Consider the following 24,420-nt stretch of genomic DNA (forward strand, 5'->3'; position numbering starts at 1 on the left):
ATTAAGTTGGGGCTCACATTTTGAGTTAGGGTTTCACATGACTACCTTTATTAGTATTTCTGAGTCTCTGAGTAGACCTAGTAGAGGGGAAAAATAGAACAATTGCTCTAAATTTTATACAAAACACTTTCTTCCTTCTATCAAAATAGAAACAGAAATTTACTATTTCATTAAGAATTTTCAGTCCACCCCTTTCCCTAGGACAACTGTAACTTTATAGCTGGTCCCTAGAAGTGGGCGGGTCTTCCTGGAATTGCTGCTTTAGTTGCTTCTTCCTGTAATTTCTCTTAAGGTTGCTTTCACTTTGTCTCAGAGCTGCTGAGACTTTAAGAGTGGCTGATTTACTGGACTCTGCTCTCTCTGCGAAGCATCCTACCTATCCCTCAACAGGGTAAGACCTTTTATTCTAGTTATCGGTACAAAGTATTTATTATAAGTGCCTTTTAATGGGAAACCATGGGGTCTGGGTGCGGTGGGACAGCAACTCACATCCTGGAGTCTGTTTACAAAAGATTTTTCTAGTTATAGAGTATATACATGATATCAATTTCAGGTCCATATTCTCCCTGCCTCCCTCCTGAAATTAAATCCTGCTAGAAAATTTAAAAAAAAAATCTATTTTTGTCCCTCCCTTCTCATCCCTTCTCCTCATTCTTACTCTTTCCACCCCAGCCCAGTTTCTCTCTTACCTCCTTCTCACTTTTCCTTCAATTTATAAGAAGAGGGTTTTTTGTTTGTTTGTTTGTGTTTTTGTTGTTTTTTCTTCCCAGCTTCAGGTTAGTTTCTCCTATGGAAATCCAGCTTTGATTATCCACTCACTTTAACCCATTGCATTCCATAGCCCTTCTCTATAGACACTGGAGAAATTGAAGTTGTGCCTTCTGTAAATATCCAGCGCTGCAGGTCTTAGACTGAGAGGTAAAGGATTAACTATCTTTATTCATGGCTCTTCACTCCACACAGCACTTTACTTAGCTTGAAGCACAGATTCCTGCCCCTCCCTGCAGCTGTAAACAGCGGGGGTGTGGCAATCTGACTCTGCCTGCAGTTAAAGTATTCACTGGCTGGACTGTTAGCTCTATAGCAGCAACCTGTTTAAGGCTATAACTTTGAGCACTTCTACAGCCAGTCTTTAACTTAAGGCAAGTTTACACTTGTCACATCTAATTAACTGTGAAGGGGACAGGAGGGGGAGAGGGTAGACGACTCAGTGAGGGAAATTTGTTCTGAGATTGGAATCAGGAAATGAATTTTTACCTTGTAATTGATGCCTCTCTCTTCTCTCAGCTTCCTGCAGTGGCCAAGGGCAGCCTGAGATCTCTTCTGTCAGACATAGTATAACCTTCAGCTGTGCTGCTCCTAGGTGAGTCTCCTCCTATAAGCTGGTGTCAGTAGAAGTTCCCCATATTCTCTGCTCCTTTACTGGCCCCCAGGAAAAGGCCTATCTTGTGCTCCTTTGCTCCTATGCTGAGGATCCTCCTCCTGTCTCTATTCTTCCTTCTCCTCCTCCTCCTTTTCCTCCTCCTCTTCCTCCTCCTTCTTCCTCTCTTCCTTGCTTAACTGCTACCTCTATTGCTGGCCTGATCTGAGCCATTTTAATTCTGTCAGACTTCTCCAACTGCTCAAATAATAGATGTAGAACACAGCAGGTGCAAGTGAGTATGGCCTGCAGCAGGGACCTGCCAGTCTCTGTCACTAGGCAGCAACCATGATCAAGGTAATGTGACCCTACTTTAGTCTTGAGGATGGCACCTGCTCTGTTCGCAGTCACCAGGCTGCTCTGGCTACCTGAAAGATGGCTTGCTAATCACACAGGCCCTATCTTGGGTGACTCCTTGCAACCACCTTTAATGTGTGGATGAAAATGGAAATTCATTGAGCTTAGAATAGCAAAAAGACAGCCAATCCTTTTCAGGAATTGTGGGTGGTAAATATGAACTTGATGCTGGGATGTCTTGAGCAACTTCAAGGTCTCCTACAAAACCTTCAGAATCTTACACTGGGGTTGTTCAGTGATGGGAAGCTGATCTTTTAAGAGGGTTTTACGGGCTGTATCTGAAAGAGAAGGCTGGACTTCTAGAGAACTTGGACCCATCACTGTGCTTCTGGGCAAGCATGGTACATGTTCCCAGGTGTGCCCTTTCAGCTCCTTCTGACTCATTTCCAATGAAAACCACCCTTGCTGGTTTTGGGCACTGAGCTCACCTAGAATGACAATGAGGAAAGGCAAGCTAGCATGTGGTCAGATTTAGAAAGACCCACAAGAGCTCCCATTGTTATCACAGACCATGATTAGGATTAAACTAATCCCTACCCTCTGTGGATAAAATAATCATGAAAATCATAACCTGGAAAAATCATGCTTTTTGTTATCATATCATACCCAAGATTTATGAAATATCATAATCAATTCAGGAAATATAATTAGGAAAGTCTGTTTTAAAAGAATGAAAAATATAGTATAAATAATCTCTTTTTACCTGAGGTCTTTCCAAAGATACAATATTCTTAATTTATCCTTTGAAATTGTGTAGATGTGTGCAATCTATTTTGATAACATTACCTAGTTTCTCCTGACCCATAACAGGTCCCTTGCCCAACTTCAAAATCTTCTATATTTTTTCTTAACCTACTGCATCTAGTAGTACCTGTATGTGAAAATGTGTGTGCTCACGAATTGGAGTATATGCAACATAACAAGGACAAAAGCCCCTGATCAAAATTTTTCTCCCATTTGAAGTAGCTATGAACTGCAAAACATTCTAGGTAGGGTTTGGTCTCTATGTTGTCTCCCTTATCTGTTCTAAATATTGATTGGCTTGACTAGGCATGTCTTCCGGCATGTCTTGTATAGGTAAGAACCCCTGCTTTACTCTGAGATCATAAATACAATGGACAGAAAACACTAATTTCAATAGTCTTCCCTGGCTCCTGCCTCTCAAAAATGTTCTGAAACTTCCCTGTATTCTTTGTACACTCTGTGTAGGTTGCAGAGTGATAGGTATTCTTGTGTGGGAATCCAGACAAGATGATATAGATGGTTACTTATACTGTGAACTCTATAATCTCTTATTTCTTTTCTGTATTGGACCAGTAGTGATCACATGACAATATCTTGAAATTAAAAATCAAGAACAAAACAGTGGGTTTCAATACTAAGTTCTAAGGAAAAGTGATTTAGTAAGAGGAGTATAATACAAGATGTCATTTGAGTCACACAGGTCTGCAGGTAAATATCTGGGAGGAGGTACTGAAGATGTGCCTCAGTCTTTACAAGCTCTGCCTTTTCTTCTGAAGGACTACAGTGCAAGTCCTAGGTCCTATATGGCAGCTCATAACCATCTATAACTCTAGTTCCAGGGGATTCAACATCCTCTTCTGGTCTCTATTATGTGTAATATTATGTGTAATAGGTTCGGCCTGAATATGTTTCACAGACATACCTTCAGGCAAACACTCTTACATATAACATGAAACTAAACAAAATATTTTTAAAATTGAAAAAGTGATCTTTAAATAGAATGATTCCAAGTAAATAATAATAACAACGCCAACAGGAACAACACAGGCATCCATCCTCATTGATAAATACTTCCTTGGGCCAGAACTTAGATGTGGACCTAAGGTAGCTTAACATACTGTTTTGATTCTGTGTGGAGAATGCTCAGTGTTCAATGAGGTTAAATTACGGCTCCTATCCAGGTCACATTGAATGGTTCATTCAATACTGTTTATAAAAGTAGAATGGTGTTTGATGCAACCTCAAGATATTTTAGAGATTTCCTACCTAGTGGGTATATACAGCCTACACACTTGAGCACCATTTATCAGCAACATCAATACGGGCATCTCTCCTCATTTTACCCTCTTTTTTATCATTTAGTTAATAAATTAATTATTTTTTACACTCCAGATTTTATTGCCTTCCCACTCCACGCTCCAACATTTCCAAATCCCATACCTCCTCCCTGACCGCTGTCTTCACAAGGATGTCCCCACCCTACCACCCCCAGACAACTCAATTCTCTGGGGCCTCAAGTCTCTTGAGGGTGAAGTGCATCTTCTCTGACTGAACCCAGATTCAGCAGTCGTCTCCTATATGTTTTAGGGGCCCCATATCAGTTGATATATGCTGCCTGGTTCGTGGTCCAGTGTTTGAGAGATCTCAGCGTTCCAGGTTAATTGAGACTTCTGGTCCTCCTACAGGGTTGCCCTCCTCCTCAGCTACTGCCAGCTTTTCCCCAATTCAACCCAGGGGTCAGTACCTTTAACCCATTGGTGGGTACAAATATCTGCATCTGACTCTTCAGCTGCTTGTTGGGTCTTTTGGAGAGCACTCATGATAGCTCTCTTTTTATGAGTGCTTCATAGCCTCAGTATGACAGGCCTTGGGACATCCCCTTGAGCTGGATCCCACTTTGGACCTGTCCCTGAACCTTCTTTTCTTCAAGGTTCCTCTCCATTTCCATCCCTGCAGTTCTTTCAGACAGGGGCAATTAATTGCTTATTACTACCCTAAAAATTTGAAGCTGTTTCTGTGAGACAAGAAGAAGTGGCTCGGTCATTACAAGATGACAAACACATGAAGTACTGGCATTGATGGTGTAACTCCTAACGTGAACCTCTTAATGGTGTATCATTTCCACAGAAGCGTGCAGTCACCATGGAGCATCACTGTGGCCTAATCACTGACAGCAAGGAGCCAGGTAAGCTTGGTTTACAACTCTTACTGATAAGAGCTGTGTATCCAGAACAACTTCCTCACCTATGTGTGTCATTCTAGAAAAGCTTACTGGCTTCCTAAACCCTGATCTCTTCCCCAGTACCACTGAAGAGCATTTCAGTCAATTTGTCCATCAATGACTTTGTGGCTGCTGTGGCTGCAACCTTAAATTATGAAAATGAGGAGAACATCCCATTAGAGGCAGTCTTTGTATTTCCTATGGATGAAGACTCTGCTGTCTACAGCTTTGAAGCTTTGGTGGATGGGAAGAAAATTGTGGCAGAGTTGCAGGATAAGATGAAGGTCTGAGGAATAAGTGCATTATCTTTTGTCTTCTTTCTTTGAAATTGCATTTTCTTTATCTTTTTAAATAATTCGTAAATGCTGATGATGCCTGTTCCTTTTTCCATCCCCTTTTAATTACTATATGCCCAACTGTAAGGCAGAGGAAATGAAGTAGAAGATACCAGATGAATTGTAAAGTTCAGACGATCCATGACACTTCCTTTGAATATTTTCCTGATTACTTTTGATTTCATTTAAGTACACCCTTCTCTAGGCTCATAGAAAGTATGAGGATGCCCTCTCCCAGGGCCACCAAGCATACTTATTGGAAGAGGATGACTATTCCAGGGATGTCTTTTCTTGCAATGTGGGGAACCTGCAGCCTGGAGCTAAGGTTGCAATTACCCTGAGATATGTGCAGGAACTGCTCTTGGAAAGAGATGGGGCCCTGCGCTACGTGCTCCCAGCAATCTTGAATCCAAGATATCAGCTCACTGGTAAGAAATTTCTGCATTGGACAAACCAGTGGTAGAATGACTGGGAATATACATAAAATTTTTCTTGTGCTGGACATTGTTGATATGAAAAGGAAAATTTATGTACTCTTTTGTAGAACAGTCAGGGAAGAGTTGCTTGAATATACAGAGCCCCATCGTCCCTTTGAAAGACCTGCCTTATACACTCAGCATGATTGCCACTATCACTTCCCAGCATCGTATTGAGAGAGTCCAATCCAACTGCTCCTTGAGCACTGTTCAGTACCTTACAGATGACAAGACTTCTGCTCAGGTGAATAGTAAGGGGATGCTATTGTTGGTCTCTGTCTCCTCAAACTTCATTGATGAACTTGTCCTCACTCTACCTTCCCATATCTCCATTGCTTTTTAGCACATGCTTGTATAAGGTAACAACTTATCATCCCTATTTTGCAAGACAGATAGCCTCTTTCTCATTCAGTCTTTCCTGTGCTTCTGATTATGCTCCTGATGGATGAATTGTGCAATCCTGAACTCTGACCTTAACTCACGAAGCAATCACTGAGAATTCTAACATGGCTTCTCTGCTGGTTCCCTACTCAGGTTTCTTTGACTGAAGGGCACAAGTTTGATCGGGATGTGGAACTCCTGATTTACTACAGTGAAGTCCACAGCCCCAGTGTAGCTGTAGAGATGGGAATGCTGAATAAGAAGCCAGGTATTTTCTATGTCCCTCTATGATCCCTTTATAAGAAGTAACTTATAGGTACCCTTGATTTTCTATCCACTCCAGGAAAGAAAAATCCTCTCCAGGCCCTTAAAATGTTGACATTTTACTTCCATATAGAAAATTGAGGTTGCTTAATAGATAATCAGGTAATTATTTTCTTTTGGCTGTCACATAAATTCTTGGGAACTTCAGGAAAAAATATGACCAAATGATTCACAAGAAATTATTCAGCCTATTATCAACATGTGACAATGACTGTTCTTTAAAACAAGGACAAATAAGAAATAATCCTGTTCCCACTTCTTCTTTCATAGCATCAGGAATGCCCGAGTCTGATAAAGACTCAGTCTATATGGTATGATGAGTTTTACATTGTCAGTTAGTAGAGAAGTAAATTGATTTGTCTCAATTGTTTTCAAAGAATTTGTGCTACAAAGAGTAGAGCAAATGCTCAGTTTGGCAATTTATTTTATTTGAAATAAATTAAAATATTTACTAAACCTGAAGATGATGTTGAGTTATAATATTATATACTATTGTCAAATAACTAAAATGTAAAAGAGTTATAAACTGCATTATCATTTACATGATGAGTTATAATACCATTATTAAAATAATGTACATTTACAAATTGGAAGATTTTAGATAAAGGTTACTAAATAATGGGAATGAAAACATAGTTAAAATTCTTCTAAGTACTGTAAAATAACCATTGGAGTGTGAAAATAATACTATAATCTAGGCAATATGCAAGTGCTAATTTTTATTAATGAATAATAATCTCACTTTAGCTGAATATGTTTTGTTGACTAATTTATAACACCTGCATGCCGTCTTGCTGCCATATCTTCCTTCCTTCCTTCCTTCCTTCCTTCCTTCCTTCCTTCCTTCCTTCCTTCCTTCCTTCCTTCCTTCCTTCCTTTCTTTTTTCCTTCTTTCTTTCTTTCCCTTTTGTTTCCTATTTTATAACTAGAATTGCCAAACTAATGTAGAATTGTTGTTAGTTCTTCTTTGTTCTGAAGAAATTAAACTTTGAAAACTTCTCTCAAACACCTTCTTTGTAGCTTACTTTATTGTATTTTCTTACACTATGCAGAGCTTCCCAGTGAGTTTTGATTTTTATCTACATTTAGTTGTTGTCATTTTAAACATTTCCTAATAAGTGCACTTAACTTGTAAAAAGGGTGGTACCACACATTTTTGTTTTTCTCATTTTGTTTTTTCTGGCCCATTCTGCACTGGGTTGCAGGGATCATAAACACTGCAAGAAGAGTACTGAGACTAATTAATGTTCAACATGGATTCATGGAAGCTCCTTGTGCAATGGTGAGCTTCTACCCAGATATCCCAGAAGTGGAAGCCTCAAAGGTCTGTGGAGAATTTGTGTTTCTAGTGGATCGCTCAGGAAGTATGAAATACCCTATGAGCACAAAGAAGAATTCTCAGCTACGCATAGAGGCTGCCAAGGTAAACCCGATCCTTCACTACGCAGCAGGGCCATGTGAGGAAGATTTGTCAGGGTAGGAATTGGGCCATTTGTAGCTGTAGGTTAGTTCTATATTTGAGCCACCGAAAGTATAGCCACTATGTTCTCACCCTTGAAATAATAAGGTAACATAAGATGGTGACATTTCTTACCTTTAGGAATTAGACTGGAGTCCGTATGTTTTGTAGTGATATGCTTGGTAAAAAGGAGTATGAAGTGACAGGAGGGGATGACTTAGCAGGCTCATGCTAAGCATCCCCCACTCAAGTTCAAGCCATATGTTGAGTCTTGTATAAAAGGAAGTTCATTTGGGGACATGAGCTGGGGATTGAGAAGGAAGTAAAGGAAGAGAAATAGAAGGTACAGAAAAGAACGAGGGTGGAACAGAGAAAGAAGAGAAAGAGAAGAATCCAGTCCAGACTGGAAGACATGAAGAGAGTAGAAATGGGGCTGGAGAGAGAGAGAGAGAGAGAGAGAGAGAGAGAGAGAGAGAGAGAGAGAGAGAGAGAGAGAGAGAGAATGGCCAGAAAGAAGCTAGAGAGAAACAGAGAGAGGGATCAGAGAGGAGAGTCATTTTATAGCAAGCCAGGCTCCCACCTGGCTGTTGCTAGGTAACTGTTGAGCTGAGCTTAGGGTAGAGCCCTCTTTCCCTCTATCTCACTATCTTTTCTTACCTTCAGGAAACTTTGTTACTCTTGCTGAAGAGCTTGCCTATGGGTTGTTATTTTAATATCTATGGATTTGGATCTTCCTATGAAAAATTCTTTCCGTAAGTGTTTTGGAAAACAGAGGACTGTGAAATAATGTGCTTTAAAGGAGATCTGGACATTCAAAAAGACCAATGCAGAGTTGACCTGAACATTGCGGTTGTCAGGAGTAACAATGGGCAATGTGTGCTATGCCATGTGACTAGACATGCTTGTTTCTCTAAGGGAGAGTGTGAAGTACACTCAGGAAACCATGGAGGATGCAGTGGAAAGAGTGAAGGATTTACAAGCTGATTTAGGGGGCACTGAAATCTTGACACCTCTCTGCAACATTTACAAGGCACCCTCCATTCCTGGTCATCCCTTACAGGTAAGCACTGGAAGCATAGGCAGAGCAAGAAAAGTTCTGTATAGTTCTAAAGAGGAAAAATATCTTTAAAGAGAAAAGAAACCCAGGCTAAGCTAAGAATGGTAGAGGGAAATTCTTTGATAACCCAAATTCTGAGCAGTTTTCCTTATAGAATTGAGTAAGGTTGTGTAGTTATCTACTATACACCAAAGAGAAAATAAGACCAAAGGCAGCCTTTTTCCTTTATTTCAAGTGGCTAGGCAGTTGGTACCACAAAGCTTCAGATGAAGCAGCAGAGCAGAGGGAGGATGTGAAATTTTTCAGGAGTCTGAAGAGTCTCTGACCCAACATGGTACAAGTGATAGTGGATCATTAGTGTCCCTGTCCCTGTGTGCAGAAGCTTCAAATACTGGAAACACTTGTGCTCTAATGAACCTGACAGAGGCTCCATGAATGTATTCTTTCTTTTCCAGCTCTTTGTCTTCACAGATGGAGAAGTGAGTGACACATTCAGTGTCATTAGACAAGTACAGTTAAACAGCAAGAAACACAGGTATGAAGAGAGTATGGTTCCTTCTGTTCTGACTAGAGCCCAAGAAATAGTACATGTGCCTTCTTCCTCATGCTATGAGGGGAACATTGTGACTATTTTTCAGTATACTACCTGAAATTCTCTATAAAATTTAAAAGTAATTTTACACTTAATGTTTACACTACAATGTTATTGTTCCTTATTTTTCTAAAACTCTGAAGGATACATTCAATCATGTTTTTGTCATAAAGTGATTAACAAGTTAAAATTGAAAGTTAATCAGGCTATTTGTTGTATTCCCAGAAAAGCTGTCAGGGTAGACACCCTGAGAGTCTACCACATGTCTAGGGCTAGACAGTTATCAGTCTTCATTCTCACATTCTACCACTCATTATTTCATACCTACCTGAAGTATTTTTATTTTTAATTTTACTAGTTGGTTGCATGTAGACACAGTGAAGAGTTGCATATGTGTTTGATTTCCATTAAGTAGCTCACTACATTTTATATTGATGTTCATCAAGATGTCTGTCTTTGAGCATTGTAGTAATTGTATTACATGTCTTAAGCAATCCACTGGAGATTTAATTTATATTGGAGGGCATGAGTAAGTTAAAGATAAAGGTTACTATGTATTTGCAAGTATGTTCTGGGGCCCAATTTTACAGAAAGCAAAGCACAGTTGCAGGAACATAGTGACCCACATGTATCATTCTTCAAGTAGACAGAGTCATCCATTTTCAGTGGAAGGGCAAATAGTTTCACAAGCTCCATTAACTTAACTTAAATTAACTTTACAAATGATGTCCCAAAGCTCCTTTTCCTCACAAAATTGTCACTTATGTTCTTTAGTCTTACCCAGTTAATGCCTGTCACAATACTGTTTTATGCTTTAAAGTTTTATGTTCTTGGTATCTCTACCTCATACACTTTCTAATGTTTACTAGCCATAAGAATGACTTTTTTTTTTGGTGTGCCTTCAAATCTTTCTGCATGTGTTATTGTTTTCTCCAGTAAATGTTCTGTTTTTATTGAGTTGCATATCATTTTAGGTTTTGTATATGAATATATCAGTAAGTATACAGTCAATATATAAATGTAAACTTACTCAGTAGCTTACATTTACCAATCAAAATAGTTTTCTTTGCTTTTTGTGTTTTAAGATAGGCTTCCTTACATAGTCCTGACTGGTATGGAACTCTCTGAGTAGACCGGGCTGTTGTGAATGGGTATCAGTCTGCCGTTTGTTTTCTGCCTCTAGAGTGCTGATTGCAGCCATGTGCTACCATCACTGACTCAAGCATCTGACATTTCAATTTCTATTTTCTCAAAATTTGCTTTGAGATTATTCCCTTTGTATTTGGTCTGTTGAAGATTTTCTTTATTTAAGCTATGTAGAGAATTTTTTTCTGTATATATATTGATTCTCTGATAATGTCATACATGCACATGATATATTCTTTCTATTATCTCCTCTCGCATTTTCCTGTTACCCTCTGGTCTCCATCGGTCATCTCTTCCCTACCAGTTCCTTTCCTTGTGTTATGTTCTTTTACTCCACAGTGATACCCAATTTGTTTAATCAGTGATATCTCTATGAACATTGTATTGGGACTATCCTATGAATCATTTTGGGCTTAGTTGTGTGCATACAACTGAAGGCTATAAATCTTCTAGTTCTAAGTATCTTAGGATGTTACTACCATCATAGTAATGCAACTATTGCTTCAGTGAGGATATCCTATTGTATTATATTGTATAATATAAAACTATATTGTATTATAGTTTGTAGGGCTCACAGCTGCTTAAGATCATTGATGCTTTTTCTCCATCAGGAGCCTATATAGCATCTCCTGAATTCTTTAAGTCATACAAGCAAACTGAGTGGTGGCATGAGCTTTAGAATTTTTTTATCTCTCTTTTGTAGGAAACCATAGCAATGGAAAGACCAATGTCCTTTTTTTCAGTGCAAGTCTCTGAACAATGTCTCATAAGCAGTTATCACATTTCTGGCATTGAGTTCTTGCTTAGTAATACATGGTTTCAAGTAGAAGCCTTTTGTTTCTTAGACATGGGATCCTTTGCTTCTCCACAAAGCCTAGGGTCAAAGTCTTTTAGGCCTCATATCTGAGATCCTCAAATCATGGGATTGTAGGTGTGTGTCATCATCTTTCCTTATTTTTGACTTTTTATAATAATTTATCTCATTTTCCTTTCATCTATATTTGAATTTCATATAATTTCCTATCTCTTCAATCCTCAACTGCCTGGTAGACAAACACAAAGAAAGTGTCAGACTACACTTTTTGATCATATTAGTCATCATTATCTATTTAATACCTCACATTAAAAATTATGCTATTGAATATTATGATTGATTTAAGGATTTTTGTCTGTTTTGCTGTTATTGTGTTGTATGCATTTCTGATAATTAAATTTGTCATTTGAGCATTTCTTATAAATACAGCATATTCATTGCTCTCATATATCATATTTCCACGTCTGTGACTTCCTTCTTTCCCAAAAGACTTTTTACTGTACATTTACATTTATTCATACTTAATATAACAATGATCTTTAATTTATTTGTTGACAAAGGTGAGAGACTGTGTATGTATGTGTGTGTCTGTGTGTCTGTGTGTTTGTTTATGTTTATACACTTCATGCTCTTCATGTTCCTGTATTGTGTGCATTTAAGCATTTTTATTAATGAATGATAGTTAAATTTAATCAAATGAATTTAATCCATTGTTGAGGTAGGTGGTGATTTTGTGCTTTGAGATTTTGTGTGGGAAAGATGACTATGAATAATGCATTTTAGTCCACCTTACACATTTAAATAGACTCATCTCAATCCTGATGAAAAATCTCTGTCACATATTTCAGATTCAGTTGGACCATATGGCTTTGGATTTTGGAATATTCATTAATATTAATATTTATTAATGGGGAATAATCCTGTGAATTTTAATTTATATGTGAGGTTTATGCAGCTATGCATACCTGCATCACACAATGAGTCCAAGACACTGCCTTTTTCTGCTTTATGAAAATGTCATTTCTTCAATGTGTATTATAAATGGTCAGTGTGCCATTCAGACCTGGTGGACTTGGGAGGACTTTCGGATACTCACCTTTACATAGTATTTTTTCACTGATAGGTCTTACTCTTTGCTTTCAATTATTGTCTAGACTGAATGATGACATCTTTAATCCAAAGTGAAATGAACTTTATAGCTTTGTCATTTTTGCTGACATCTACTTATTGGGTATTAGTACTTCTACATTGTTCTGTGAAAAATTCTCAGGGTTTTCAGGGATACTTGCTACTGAAAATTTCAAAACTACCATTTTCCTACTACTTCTGAAACTGTTTTGTTTTGAACTTTGCAGACTTGTCAGAGGCTTCAAATGATAAGTGGATAACATGGGCAGCCTTAGTTTATTTTCTTCTCTCCATTTTCAGGTCTGGTTTCCTAGCTTCATATTATCTCAGCAGTCATTGGAGCCAATTGTCAGGGCAGTTGGGTGCATTACACAAAGAATTAATACTATTGTTTATATGTCTCTAGTTCTCTTACACTTAGGTAACATAGTCTAGGTTGTCTGTGAGTAGAACTAATAGTGTAGTTTGTCTTGTGCCTTTTATGTGAGTCATACAATGTCAGAATCTCTTAAGCAGTCATATATTATACTTCTGGGTCTTCTGCAGAACATATTTCAGGAAACGCCACTAATCTGTCTGTCTTATTGAAAAATGATAAAAAAATAGTGACTGACTTGTAGGTTATTGAGAATGAATGAAAATACAGTATAAATTTTATCCTCAAGCTTACATGCAGAAAAGACCAACTCTAAGGCCCAGTTCTTGGAGAATGACTAACTCATATTAACAAGAGCTCATATGTATCAGCCAAGATGTCAGTACATTTACTCTTCTCTTTGATGTTTTCATAATTTAAAAAAGGATTTTTGGAGCTAGAACCTTACCAGTTAGACGGTGCCCTATCTGACCTGTAGTGAGAATAGAACATGAGAGAGTTATTGTAAATTCTCTGTTCTCTAGTTTTTCATCAGCAAAATAAAAATGAGCCTTACTTGATAGAAGACACATAATATTAAATTATATCACTTATATAAGGTATGTATTACAGGCCATAGAAATAAAATATGATTTCTAAATGAGAACATTGCACAGACATTTAGGTAAACACATTATTTCTTCATGTGTTTGTGACTAGCTCATGTTATTTGATAATTCTGCTATGGAGTATCCATCTCTAATGTTCATCATTTTGCTATTGCAGATGTTTCTCATTTGGTATTGGACAAGGAGCTTCCACCAGTTTAATCAAAAATATAGCCCAGGTATCAGGGGGCACTGCAGAATTTATCACGGGCAAGGACAGGATGCAGACCAAGGTGAGAACAGACTGAGTGTCCAGAGCTATGTAATCCAGAGAGAGCATGAGAAAGGACAAGGACACTGTTGAAGAGGTAGATTGGTCCAGTACCCTGAAGGACACATCTTCAGGAGTGCCATTCTATACACTTCAAGGGTCTACTTGCTATTTCTGTTCTTTTCTCATATCAGAAGAGTGACATCTGACTGGCTGCTGTGAATCCAGAGAAGAGATAATTAGGGCAGTTGTGACTTTTGTTTTTATGGCCAGAGAGAAAGACATAAATGCTTCAGCTACTCTATCTAGAACCAGAGAATGTGCTCTCAGTAAAACCAGAAGAAATCCATTATCCATTCAAAAGATACAAAAGACAAGCAAGCACGTATGTCTCATAGACTCAAAAACATAAGTCTCATTTTTTATTAGAATACAAAAAAAAGTAGACTATCAACTATATTTCTCAGCTCTCTTTCCATGTTGTTAGTATTCTCTTTCTATCTCTTTTGCAGGGGTCTCCTTTCATAATTATTGCCTTCATACATATCTATACTTTTATATCTCTGGAGTGTAACTTCACCATACACACAAGTCGAGGAAAAACAGCATTTCTCACTTTTTACTGGTGATTCGACCTGATATGAGTTATCCTCAGGGTCCGGAAAATACTCCATACATGTCAGCAATTATTGTCATTCTTTTGTATAATTGTACCTCTCCTCTCCTCCAACAGGCTCTTGGGTCTCTCAAGTTTGCACTACAGTGTGCAGTGGATAACATCTCTCTGAGTTGGGATTTGCCTCCTGGTCTGTCTATTAAAATGGTTTCTCCAGAACACCCTGCCATCTTTAGGGGTCAGAGGTTAATCATCTATGCACAACTGACTGGGCTTATGCCTGTGAGTCCCTATCTGTATTCAATTTTTATTCAGTGGAGACTGTATCACTGCTTTTATTAACACTGGTGGTTGCTTGGGATTTCTGTAAGATATGACACTTGCCTGATAGCCAACCACACTTCCTCTTTTGTATGCTATGGGTAAATGCTGCTGCATTGCTCAATTCTGACATACTATTGATCTAAGGAACTTCCTTAGTTCTCACCATTTTCCAAGTCATGTGTCTGTTTGTCACCCCTGCTGTTATGTTTATGAGAAGATAAAGGGCAGAAGGAATATGTTTTGTGGGTGTGTAGTTATGTATGGGGGAAAGGGGTCCCTCCGAGGTCCCATGGTGTGGCATCCCTTCCCCTTGAGGGACAAGACTCAGCTCAGTATAATGTAGAATAGAGTCTATTCAGGGCATGTAGAAGAGAGTTGAGGGGATAGTAGAGACAGACAGGGAGAGAGAGAGAGAGAGAGAGAGAGAGAGAGAGAGAGAAGTCAGCAGCACATGAACAGGGGGCAATGTGGAGAGAAGGGGAAGGGGCAAGAGAAGCAAGAAGGCAAGTGTAAGAGATAGCAGAGGGGGCAAGCAGCCCCTTTATAGTGAGTCAGGCACACCTGGCTGTTGCCAGGTAATTGTGGGGTGGAGTTTAGACAATATGCTAACATCTGCTTTCCTGTTTTTGTAGCAAGTGGAGAGCACAGGCACAGTGTGCATCAAGCATACCCTCCAAGGCAAGAGTCTGGAAAACAGGGTGACATTTTCCCTACCACCCAAGGCAAATGCCAAGTAAGATTTCATTCAGTCTTCCTTCTCCTTCTCCACACTTTCTCTGCTCTCCCTGACCTCCCATCCAATCCATTCCTCTCCCTTCCCCTCACCTCGCCTCTTCTCCTCTTCTTTTACTGTACAAACCTTGAAAGTTTACTCCTTCCTGAACATGAACTCTGCTGTATCCTCTGACTCTTCTCTTTTGTATTGATTATTTCAAATTCTTTATCTCTGTATTCCATTCTGACTACAAACAATTGCTTTTAAGAGGCTTTTTGATTTGCAGTTATTATTTTTTAATTTTCTGCAATATCTTCTTTCAGTTTCACCATTCATCGGTTGGCTGCAAAGTCCTTGATCCAAACCAAGGATATGGGATTTGACGAGAACTCTAAAGAAGAGAGAGAGGATGTGATGAACATCAGCCTTCAGTCTGGAGTCCTCAGCTCCTTCACAGCCTTCATTGCCATAAACAAAGAGCTTAACAAGCCAGTGCAGGGGCCTCTGGCCCACAGAGTGATTCCTAGGCCAGTGATGGATGTAACTATGCCATGGATACCTCAATCGAGTATGTTTTATCTCAATTTAAGCTCATATTTACTGTGCCTCAGATATCTAAGTACAACATTTAAGCATGGTAATTTCAGAATCTCATACATTTAGATTGAAATACATTTCTTAGATTTCCTGGATTTCCCTCATCCTTCTATACCCGAGATATGTAGCTTTCTGTAAATGTCCTAGAAAACCATATTATTTCCAACTGGGAGGGAGATTTTTTTGTAGAAGTAGAGAAGAGAAGGAGACATCTTACAATGCAGTAATATTTGTAAACACTGGACAAGAAAACCATGTCATTTGAATCTTACTTGATCTTTGATAACTAATCAGTGACCATATGGAGGGCAGATGTCAAGACTTAGTTAATGTTAGTGGTAGAATAAGGAATTTATAAAACCAGGAGAGATCAAAAAGTGCTACTGGGGCTTACTAGGAATAAATAAAATGAAAACAATTGCTGGATGGCAGAAGGTCAAGTTGTTTGATGCCTTTTAAAAGGCATCAAATAGTCAGAAACACTACTAAGAGTCCTACATTGTGTGAATAGTTTCTAGCAGGGTTTAGGAGCTTTAACTGAAGAAGGAAGTGGGCTCAGGGTTGAATTGATTTCTTTTTTCTTTTTCCTTTTTATTTTCTAAATTCTTTGTTTACATTCCAAATATTTTCCCCTTTCCCAGTTCCCCCCTCCCCATGTGTCCTATAAGCTTTCTCTACACCCATACTCCAATCACTTCCCTCCTCTTTCTCTGTCCTGTTACTCCGCTACAATGCTGGATCAGGCCTTTCCAGGATCAGGGCCCTCTCCTTACTTCTTCATGGGAGTCATTTGATAGGATATTTGTGTCTTGGGTATTCATAACTTCTGGGCTAGCTAATATCCACTTATCAGTGATTGCATTCCATGTATATTCTTTTGTGATTGGGTTACCTCATTTAGGATGATATTTTCCAGTTCCAACCATTTGCCCAAAAATTTCATGAATTCATTGTTTTTAATTGCTGAGTAGTATTCCATTGTGCAAATATACCACATTTTCTGTATCCATTCCTCCATTGAGGGTCATCTGGGTTCTTTCCAGCTTCTAGTTATTATAAATAAGGCTGCTATGAACATAGTGGAGCATGTGTCCTTATTGTATGCCAGGGAATCCTCTGGGTATATGCTCAGGAGTGGTATAGCAGGGTCCTCCGGTAGTGTCATGCTCAGTTTTCTGAGGAACTGCCAGACTGATTTCCAGAGTGGTTGATTTCTAATGTATGATTTTTTCATATAGATCTGAATTAGAAATTATGGTAGTGGATTGAATATTCTGAGGGTGGGAGTATGTGAGACTGTGGTTTAGCTTGAATGAAAAATAGTTTGAAGGAAGATAACATATTTGGAAAATTAGAGATATTGGGTGTTAAGCACATGTCTGGTCAAAGACCATTTTTTAATACAGGAAACACTATGCAAAAAAAAAAAAAACAGAGATATAGGTGTTGTGTTTTAAATTTAGTAGAGCTGATGCCTTACATTCCCACACTTTGTAATCTTTGCATTCTGCAGAGCACAAAGGATGCTGTAGCAGTCACTGTTCTTTTGTGGTTTTCAGCTGCCTGCAGTAGCCCTGTGCCAAGAGACCTATTATGCGCATCAGCATGTGGTATGTATACAAGGGAAAGTACTAAAATATTTCCGTCAAATCAAACTATTCTGCAGGATAGCAATGACTTGAAGGCATCAGAGAGGTGCCTTAAAGCCATAATCTCTGAATCTAAAGAAAGCAAGGTCTAATGTTGCATAGGAGAAACCGGAAACCTGTCGTGTGGCTTTTTTCTACTTTGGGTACTGCTCAGAGGTAAATTAAGTGGTTGAGGATTGATAGATGTGAGGACACATGGAAGATAACCCAGGTAGGTGAGAAAGCTGAGGAATCTTTTCTTGAGCTGAAAAAATTGCCAACCTTACCTTCTGAACCCTGATGATCAGAGTACAATAGAGCTCCTTTTAAAGGAGACAGAGAGAAAACAGCTTCTTAGGACAGAAAACGAATGTATCTTCAGTTATAATGTAGCTGTAATAATCCTCTTGTGTTGAAGGTAGGATGCAGCTATGATTGTTTAGCACATTAAAGAGGTGTTAAAGACTCAATAGGAAGTAGAATGAAGGCTTGGGGTGGGGTGTGTCCTTATGGAGGCAGCAACACAGGAGAATAGGCCATTGTGGTAAGTGGGTGAGGCTGATATATGTAGTAGTGCTGATGTCTTACATCCCCACACTTTGTAATCTTTGCTTGCTGCAGAGCATGGAGGATAATGTATCCTTCACTGTGCTTTTGTGTTTTTCAGGTGCTTCACAAAGGGCAATGCCAAAAATCAAATTATGTGCATATGATGCATGCATGGAGGAAAGTTAGTATCCCAAGGGGGGTATGGAGATAAACTTCTACAATCTGAGGGAGTTTGTCTATTGGAAAAGATTCTCAGGAATGTTTATTTGTCACAGGTGATGATTTTTCTATAATAGAATCTGAAGATTTTGGCATGACAGATGTAGCAACCATTGAAGAGAAGAAAAAGGCAGATTCTTCTACCAAGAAAAGCAACTTGCAAAGTGAACAAAAAGGTGAAACAATGCTCTGATTTTTTGTCTCTGATTAGTGTTAAGCCTAAACAAATTTTCAGTACTCTTATTTTGAAGCTTCTTGTACATAGGGATGAGGTATTGATGCATCAGGCTGGAGGTCATATTTGATATTCCTATGTATTTGCCAGAATGAGTCTAGCTTTATTAATCTACGGTATAGCACTTGATACCTTCTAACCTACTGCAATTGTGTCCTCTAGTTCTATAATGCCATTAGCTATCTCTGCCTACAAACTGTATGTGTCTCCGGGGACTGGCCCCAGCAGACTCTACTGCTGCTGTGTTTGGACCCCAGACCATCTGGAAACCCATTACGTAATGGAAACAGTTTGGATTTTCGGAGGAATCCTCACTACAGTCTCTTATTTCCTCAGATGGGCTGTGATTCCCAAGGATTTGGAATTTCTCAGGGCATTCCTCTTTTTTCTTATTTTTCCATAAAGCATTTGGAGAAAATGTTGTGGTACAGCTGATTTCACTCCAAAAGGCCAATGGCTCCTGGAAGCTGGATGAAGATCTGACCAAGATCCTGGGCTCTAAGCTGAAAGACATCAAGGCTGCAAACCCTGCCAAGGTGAGATGCAAAGAGAAACAAGGGGAAGAATGTACGCTTCAGGAAGTCAGGAACATAATGAAAATTGAAGTCAACCAGGGCCCAAGAAGGAAATAAGAACATAAGGAATGCAAAGATGATATTAACTTGTAATATGTAGGTGATTCAATCACTTCTACTTTAGCTGGAACATAGAGAACATAGCATTAAGAGCCAGGCTGCTGGAAGGCATGGCTAGAATCATGAATGTCAAAGGGAAAGGTAAATACTCTTCTGTGTTAATCTTAATCACTGAGACTATACTGCAAACGGTAATAGTTTGGTCTTCATATTGTGCTAGGCATTTTTTTTAATCACTAATACTTTTATATTTATTTGATTCTCTTTTAGTTAATTAAGGCAGGTTCAGGTTCTGTTTATGCAGCTACATATAGATGAAGAAATTGAACATTGAGAAAACAAACACTGGGAATAGAGAGATTGCTCAGAGGTTAAGAGCACTGACTGCTCTTCCAGAGGACCTGATTTCAATTCCCAGCAACAATATGGTGGTTCACAACCATCTCTAATGTGATCTGATGCACTATTCTGGTGTGAGTCTAAAGACAACTATAGTGTACTCATACAATAAAAATAAATAAATCTTTTAAAAAAGAACATGAACACTGTGTTAGTTAGGCAGCGCAGAGCTAAATTCAATTCCAGGATGCTTTTTTTTTTTTTAGCACCTCCAATAAAATCCCTATTATTGCTGTTTTTTTATGTTCCCAAATAGGTTGACTACAGTAAACTTTATTTAGAATTTTGAGATTACATTCCAAGTGGCCTAAATCTGCTTGAAAAATGTCTTTTTTAAAAATATAATCTTCATTACATTTCAAATGGTAAAACTTTTCCTGCTTTCCCAACTCCCTGATTTGCCCCAAACCCTCCTTCCACCTCTGCCTCCAAGTATATGCCCCTCCACCTAGTCCCTCCTCCCCTCCTCTTGATTTCCGTTTGTTGGGGCATCTATTGAGCCTTCACCTGACCAGGGACCATGCCTCCTACTGATGCCCTACAAGGCATTCCTCTGCCATATGTTTGGCTGAAACCATGTATATCCCTTGGTTGATGGTTTAGTCCCTAGGAGTCCTGAGGCATCTGGGTGGCCTACACTGTTGTTATTCCCATGTGGCTGTAGACCCCTTTAGGTCCTCCAGACCAACCTCCAACTCCTCCATTGAGGATCCCACACCCAGACCAAGGGTTGGTTGCTAACGTCTAATTCTATATTTGTAAGACTCTGGAAGGGCCCCTCAGGAGACAACCATGGAATGCTCCTTTTGGTATGTGCTTCTTGTTGTCCATAATCATGTCAGGGGTTTGGTGACTATTTAAGAAGAAATACAGTTTTAATCAGTTGAAATGTGAAATGCAATAACATAAACTTCAAATGTTCTATGGTTATACAACTTCTATCCTATCTCCTAGTCTGGTCTGGCTACTTAGCCTATGAAATGTGGTGAATGCAAATGAGAAATAAATTTTTGAATCAGTGGTATCTATGCAGCAGTATGTAAACTGACTTAATTATTTGGGGCAAAGCCATGGGAATATTTCATTAAAATTATTTCATGTTGGATACTTGTCAAAATGATAATTCCTTTTTATCATTTAACAGAATGTGATCTGCTGATAGCTAGAAAAGTAGATCACCAAGAGAGCTAACAGTATAAAGGAGATCATGTATTTAATTTGGTAAAAACATATAGCGCAGTAGAATGTATATTCATGTATATGTACATACATATACATATATAAATATGTGTGTATATTATGTTGATAACTGACTTTCAGTTGGAAACAAGAAAATTTTAATTGTTAGCAAAAAATAATGCTATTGATTAACAAATCAATGTAAAAAAATGGAGACATCTATCTAATACCTGAAGTTTTACAGATCTATATTTTCAATGATGACCTTAATGAAGGTATAAAGATTTCTATAGGTAGATTCTAAAACTAAAAAAAAAAAAAAAAAAAAAAAAAAAACCTGATAAATAGGAGACTTGAGATCCCTTGAGCATTTCTGATCATGATTTGTAATCAATACTAGCAGCACTAACAAAAACTATGCAGCATAAATAAAAGTCATGAGTTGCTTCTGATTCTTAGCAGTCAGCTGTAATAGAGACAGAAAACACTTGCACATGGAGTCCACAGGTGTCCCATAGCCATGGGCAATGTGAGCAATAGATCTGAACCAAGATCCTCAGGATGAGCTTCATTCTTGGGCTATGATTATAGATTTCCATATTCCACTTGCCCTATGCTGTGACCACATCAATATAAGGCAAAAATCTAATACCCACCATTACTACACTATAATATTCCATAGACTAACTAGAGACAGATATTTTTACTTTTGTACTACTTATGTTTATACTTAGAAACATTCTATTGATAATTCTTAGGGATGTTTTTGTTTAAAAAAAATTGAAGAACATAATACCTTTAATCAAATTTAAAATTTCTTCTCTTTCCACCTTCCAAATATCCACACACTAAGTGTTTGGAAGCATTTTGTGGAATGCGATAATGATTACACTGCACTTATAACTTAAGCCCTTTTCTAAGTGGGAATGGAAAGCTGTCTTGAAGCTGTGGCCAGTCTTTTTGATAAGGATGGGACAAGAAATTCTATGAAATAGCAGATTACGGAACATTGAGGAAGGTGATAGTAAAGTGATTCCTTCCATCTTGAGTGACTTCCTGCCCTGCCTGGTTCCTTCTGTTTTGTAGCATGGGGACCTCTCAGCCTGGGCTACAGTGCTAGCTGTGGTCTGGTTACATTCCAATGGCAAGGACTTAAAGTGTGAGTGGGAGCTTCTAGAAAGGAAGGCGGTGGCCTGGCTTCATGACCATGCAGGTAGGAGGACAGACCCTCCCTCCCTTTCCCTCTTTCTGTCTGCTTCTCAAGGAGCCATGCCTCTATGTGTTACAGAGCACTCAAGAGTCCCTGTGGTTGCCACAACCATGCTATCTCTGAACATTGTCTCTTCTTTCAGATAATTGTTCCTTTTCAGGATTAGGGCAAAGTATGTACTTGGTACTTGGGACAAGCTGAGCAAAGACAAGGTCCTCAGGTGTGAATGCTTAGCTGAATAAGACTTCCTCTGCAGATGTAAGAAGTGTCCTGGATATTTATTGTATCCTCTTTGCTGTGTTCCTGTGCACAGAAATGACTAAAGCAGAATCAGAAGAAGAATGGGGGAAGAGCAGGGATTACTATAGGAAGCTAAGTCAAGGCTGAAATGGGAAGTAGAAATGATTGAGGACAGCTGAGGAGTCTCCCTCTCCTCTCCCACAGTTCTGACTCTTGTTTCCTCTCCTCACAGGGTCTTCCATCCCCATGCTTGTGCAAGCTGCCAATAGTCTCCTGAAATCATCTGTGAATCCTGCTGTCTTTGGAGTCTAAAGATGTCACCCATGAAAAAAGATCCTTTCCCGGCAACAACCAAGTCCGTCCCTTCTGGTTGACTGAGATAGCTTTTGGGTTCTATCCTTACCTTTTCTATCCTTACCTTTTCTTGCTTGTCAAGGACATACATGCACCCTTGTTTATCATTCCTGGTACCTTTGCACCTGATTTTCTATACCTATCATTTTTTTTTGGAGAAGTTAGCATATTCTCCCAACATGCTTTCTTTATTCAACCTTTTATTTTAATCATCTTCATAATGACACATGAAGTTTTTCAGACAAATTACACCATAATTACATTATAATGGTTGGCGCAGGAACTACAATAAGCATTCATTATTGATCATGGTCAATGGTTAAATTAAAGGCCTGCATTATTGTTATGCACTCTCTGTGCAGAGTCATGTAGTATGGTCAACAAAGGGCTTTAAACTCATGGAAACGTCTTGCCAGTTAGCACAGCCATGATGGGTGCTCCTCAGTTGAGGAAGGACCTGTAGAATTACATGTTCTGAAGCACTCACACTGTTAAGATGTTTCCCATCCTGTTGCCTTCACATTTCTCTTAATCTAAGGATGGTATGAAAACTCTAAGCAGGCTTCCAGCCCCTCACTGGGCAGTATCATTGAACTAAACAATAATAATAATGCCTGATAGCTTTCAGGCATTGTTGCTGGAACAGATTAATGATTCAATTACTGTAGGAAAGAACTTAGAGATGTTGATTTCTAGCAATGATCACTACCATTAGAACCTTTATTTGGAAAACTAAAGTTGTAATGAAGCTATGATAGCATCGTTTTTGCTATTGACACTGGTTTAAAAAATCTTAGTGAATGTTTTGAACTTCTGTAAAGCACACACATATTATTTAAGCCAGGGACATTTCATGGTTCATTTCATTTCACAGAGAACAAGAACAATGGCAGCACTGCCTACCATGGATCTCACTTCGGCCAGACTGCTGCTGATTCGTTATGTCTATTTTTGCCCTCAACGTCCTGATATTATTTAATAAGAATTACTGATTAGTAGATATGCATTCTTAAAGCACATAATACTGACTTTATACAAAAGTTCAGGCTTGTGATTCATTGCAGATTTTTGCACAATGACTCTTTAAGATAAATAAAATAATTAATCCTTCCTTTGTAAGTGCAGATTGGTGCCTTAGTGTGAAGAGGAGCTGGCTGAGAAAACTACCTTGCTTACTCACACATTTTCAGATCTATAACAAGTTTCTTAGTTATGAATATACATGGGTTCTTGGGAATAATTTTTTCATTACCAGAACTACAAAATGTTATTTCTTGTAAAGGTATTGTGTAACTTCCTGGCTTATTTCATTCACTAGAAGGAAAATAGGATGTAATAAAATTGTAATTTTATTCTGCTTAAAAGATTTTGCTGGGATAAGTAAAAGATGGGAAAAAATAAAATCATTGAAACTTTGCTTCTTCCACCTCCAAGTATGTATGTAGTATGTATGTACATATGTATACATGTCCATGTGTGTATGTATTATGTATACATGTTCATGTGTGTATGTATTATGTGTAAAGTTTGTGGGAGAATACATTGGAACTTTGTTTCATCTATCAAATTTGTATCTATATCTACATGTAAAGCTTGTGTGAGTGTGTGCTCGAGATTAAAACATCCATCAACTGTATATATATGTATGGGTGGATATGTGCAAAATGCTTTGGAACCTGCTTGTTTGTACTTAGTTTTTGTTACCCATCAGGTATGTTTATATTTAATGATATATATGTATATATACATATGTATATATGAATACATATGTGTGTGTGTCTTTGTGCCTGTGTATGCTTGAAGACTGATTGCTGCAACTTTCTTCTAACCAT

General features: G+C 38.5%; 1 protein-coding gene across 3 annotated transcripts; it reads left to right on the forward strand.

Annotated features, from left to right (window-relative positions):
- Positions 1 to 285: 285 nt before the first annotated feature.
- LOC127689225 (von Willebrand factor A domain-containing protein 5A-like) lies at positions 286 to 24,006 on the forward strand. 3 transcript variants are annotated; one of them, XM_052188656.1, is made up of 22 exons: positions 289 to 391; positions 842 to 918; positions 1,288 to 1,363; positions 4,649 to 4,706; positions 4,824 to 5,026; positions 5,283 to 5,505; positions 5,622 to 5,797; positions 6,088 to 6,202; positions 7,464 to 7,681; positions 8,381 to 8,469; positions 8,633 to 8,777; positions 9,230 to 9,309; positions 13,596 to 13,710; positions 14,422 to 14,586; positions 15,261 to 15,361; positions 15,667 to 15,911; positions 17,500 to 17,550; positions 18,236 to 18,298; positions 18,393 to 18,512; positions 18,977 to 19,107; positions 21,871 to 21,997; positions 22,467 to 24,006. In XM_052188656.1, exons 4-22 carry the CDS (start codon positions 4,664 to 4,666, stop codon positions 22,544 to 22,546), a joined length of 2,490 nt encoding a protein of 829 aa, XP_052044616.1. In that variant the 5' UTR covers positions 289 to 391; positions 842 to 918; positions 1,288 to 1,363; positions 4,649 to 4,663; the 3' UTR covers positions 22,547 to 24,006. The 3 variants fall into 3 exon arrangements, with proteins under 3 accessions (XP_052044618.1, XP_052044616.1, XP_052044617.1); XM_052188657.1 differs by lacking the exon at positions 842 to 918; XM_052188658.1 differs by lacking the exons at positions 18,393 to 18,512; positions 18,977 to 19,107; positions 21,871 to 21,997; positions 22,467 to 24,006 and having other exon boundaries at positions 286 to 391; positions 17,454 to 17,550.
- The last annotated feature ends 414 nt before the right edge of the window (positions 24,007 to 24,420 follow it).

This window comes from Apodemus sylvaticus, chromosome 7 (genome assembly GCF_947179515.1).
Source record: "Apodemus sylvaticus chromosome 7, mApoSyl1.1, whole genome shotgun sequence".
Taxonomy (NCBI): Eukaryota; Metazoa; Chordata; class Mammalia; order Rodentia; family Muridae; genus Apodemus; species Apodemus sylvaticus.

Bases quoted from the DNA above. Each gene is read 5' to 3' on its own strand.
- LOC127689225 (XM_052188656.1), top strand. From the start codon at position 4,664: ATGGAGCATCACTGTGGCCTAATCACTGACAGCAAGGAGCCAG. The intron at 5,027-5,282 runs GTCTGAGGAATA...ACCCTTCTCTAG, and splicing joins AGTTGCAGGATAAGATGAAG to GCTCATAGAAAGTATGAGGA. The intron at 21,998-22,466 runs GTAGGAGGACAG...CTCTCCTCACAG, and splicing joins CTGGCTTCATGACCATGCAG to GGTCTTCCATCCCCATGCTT.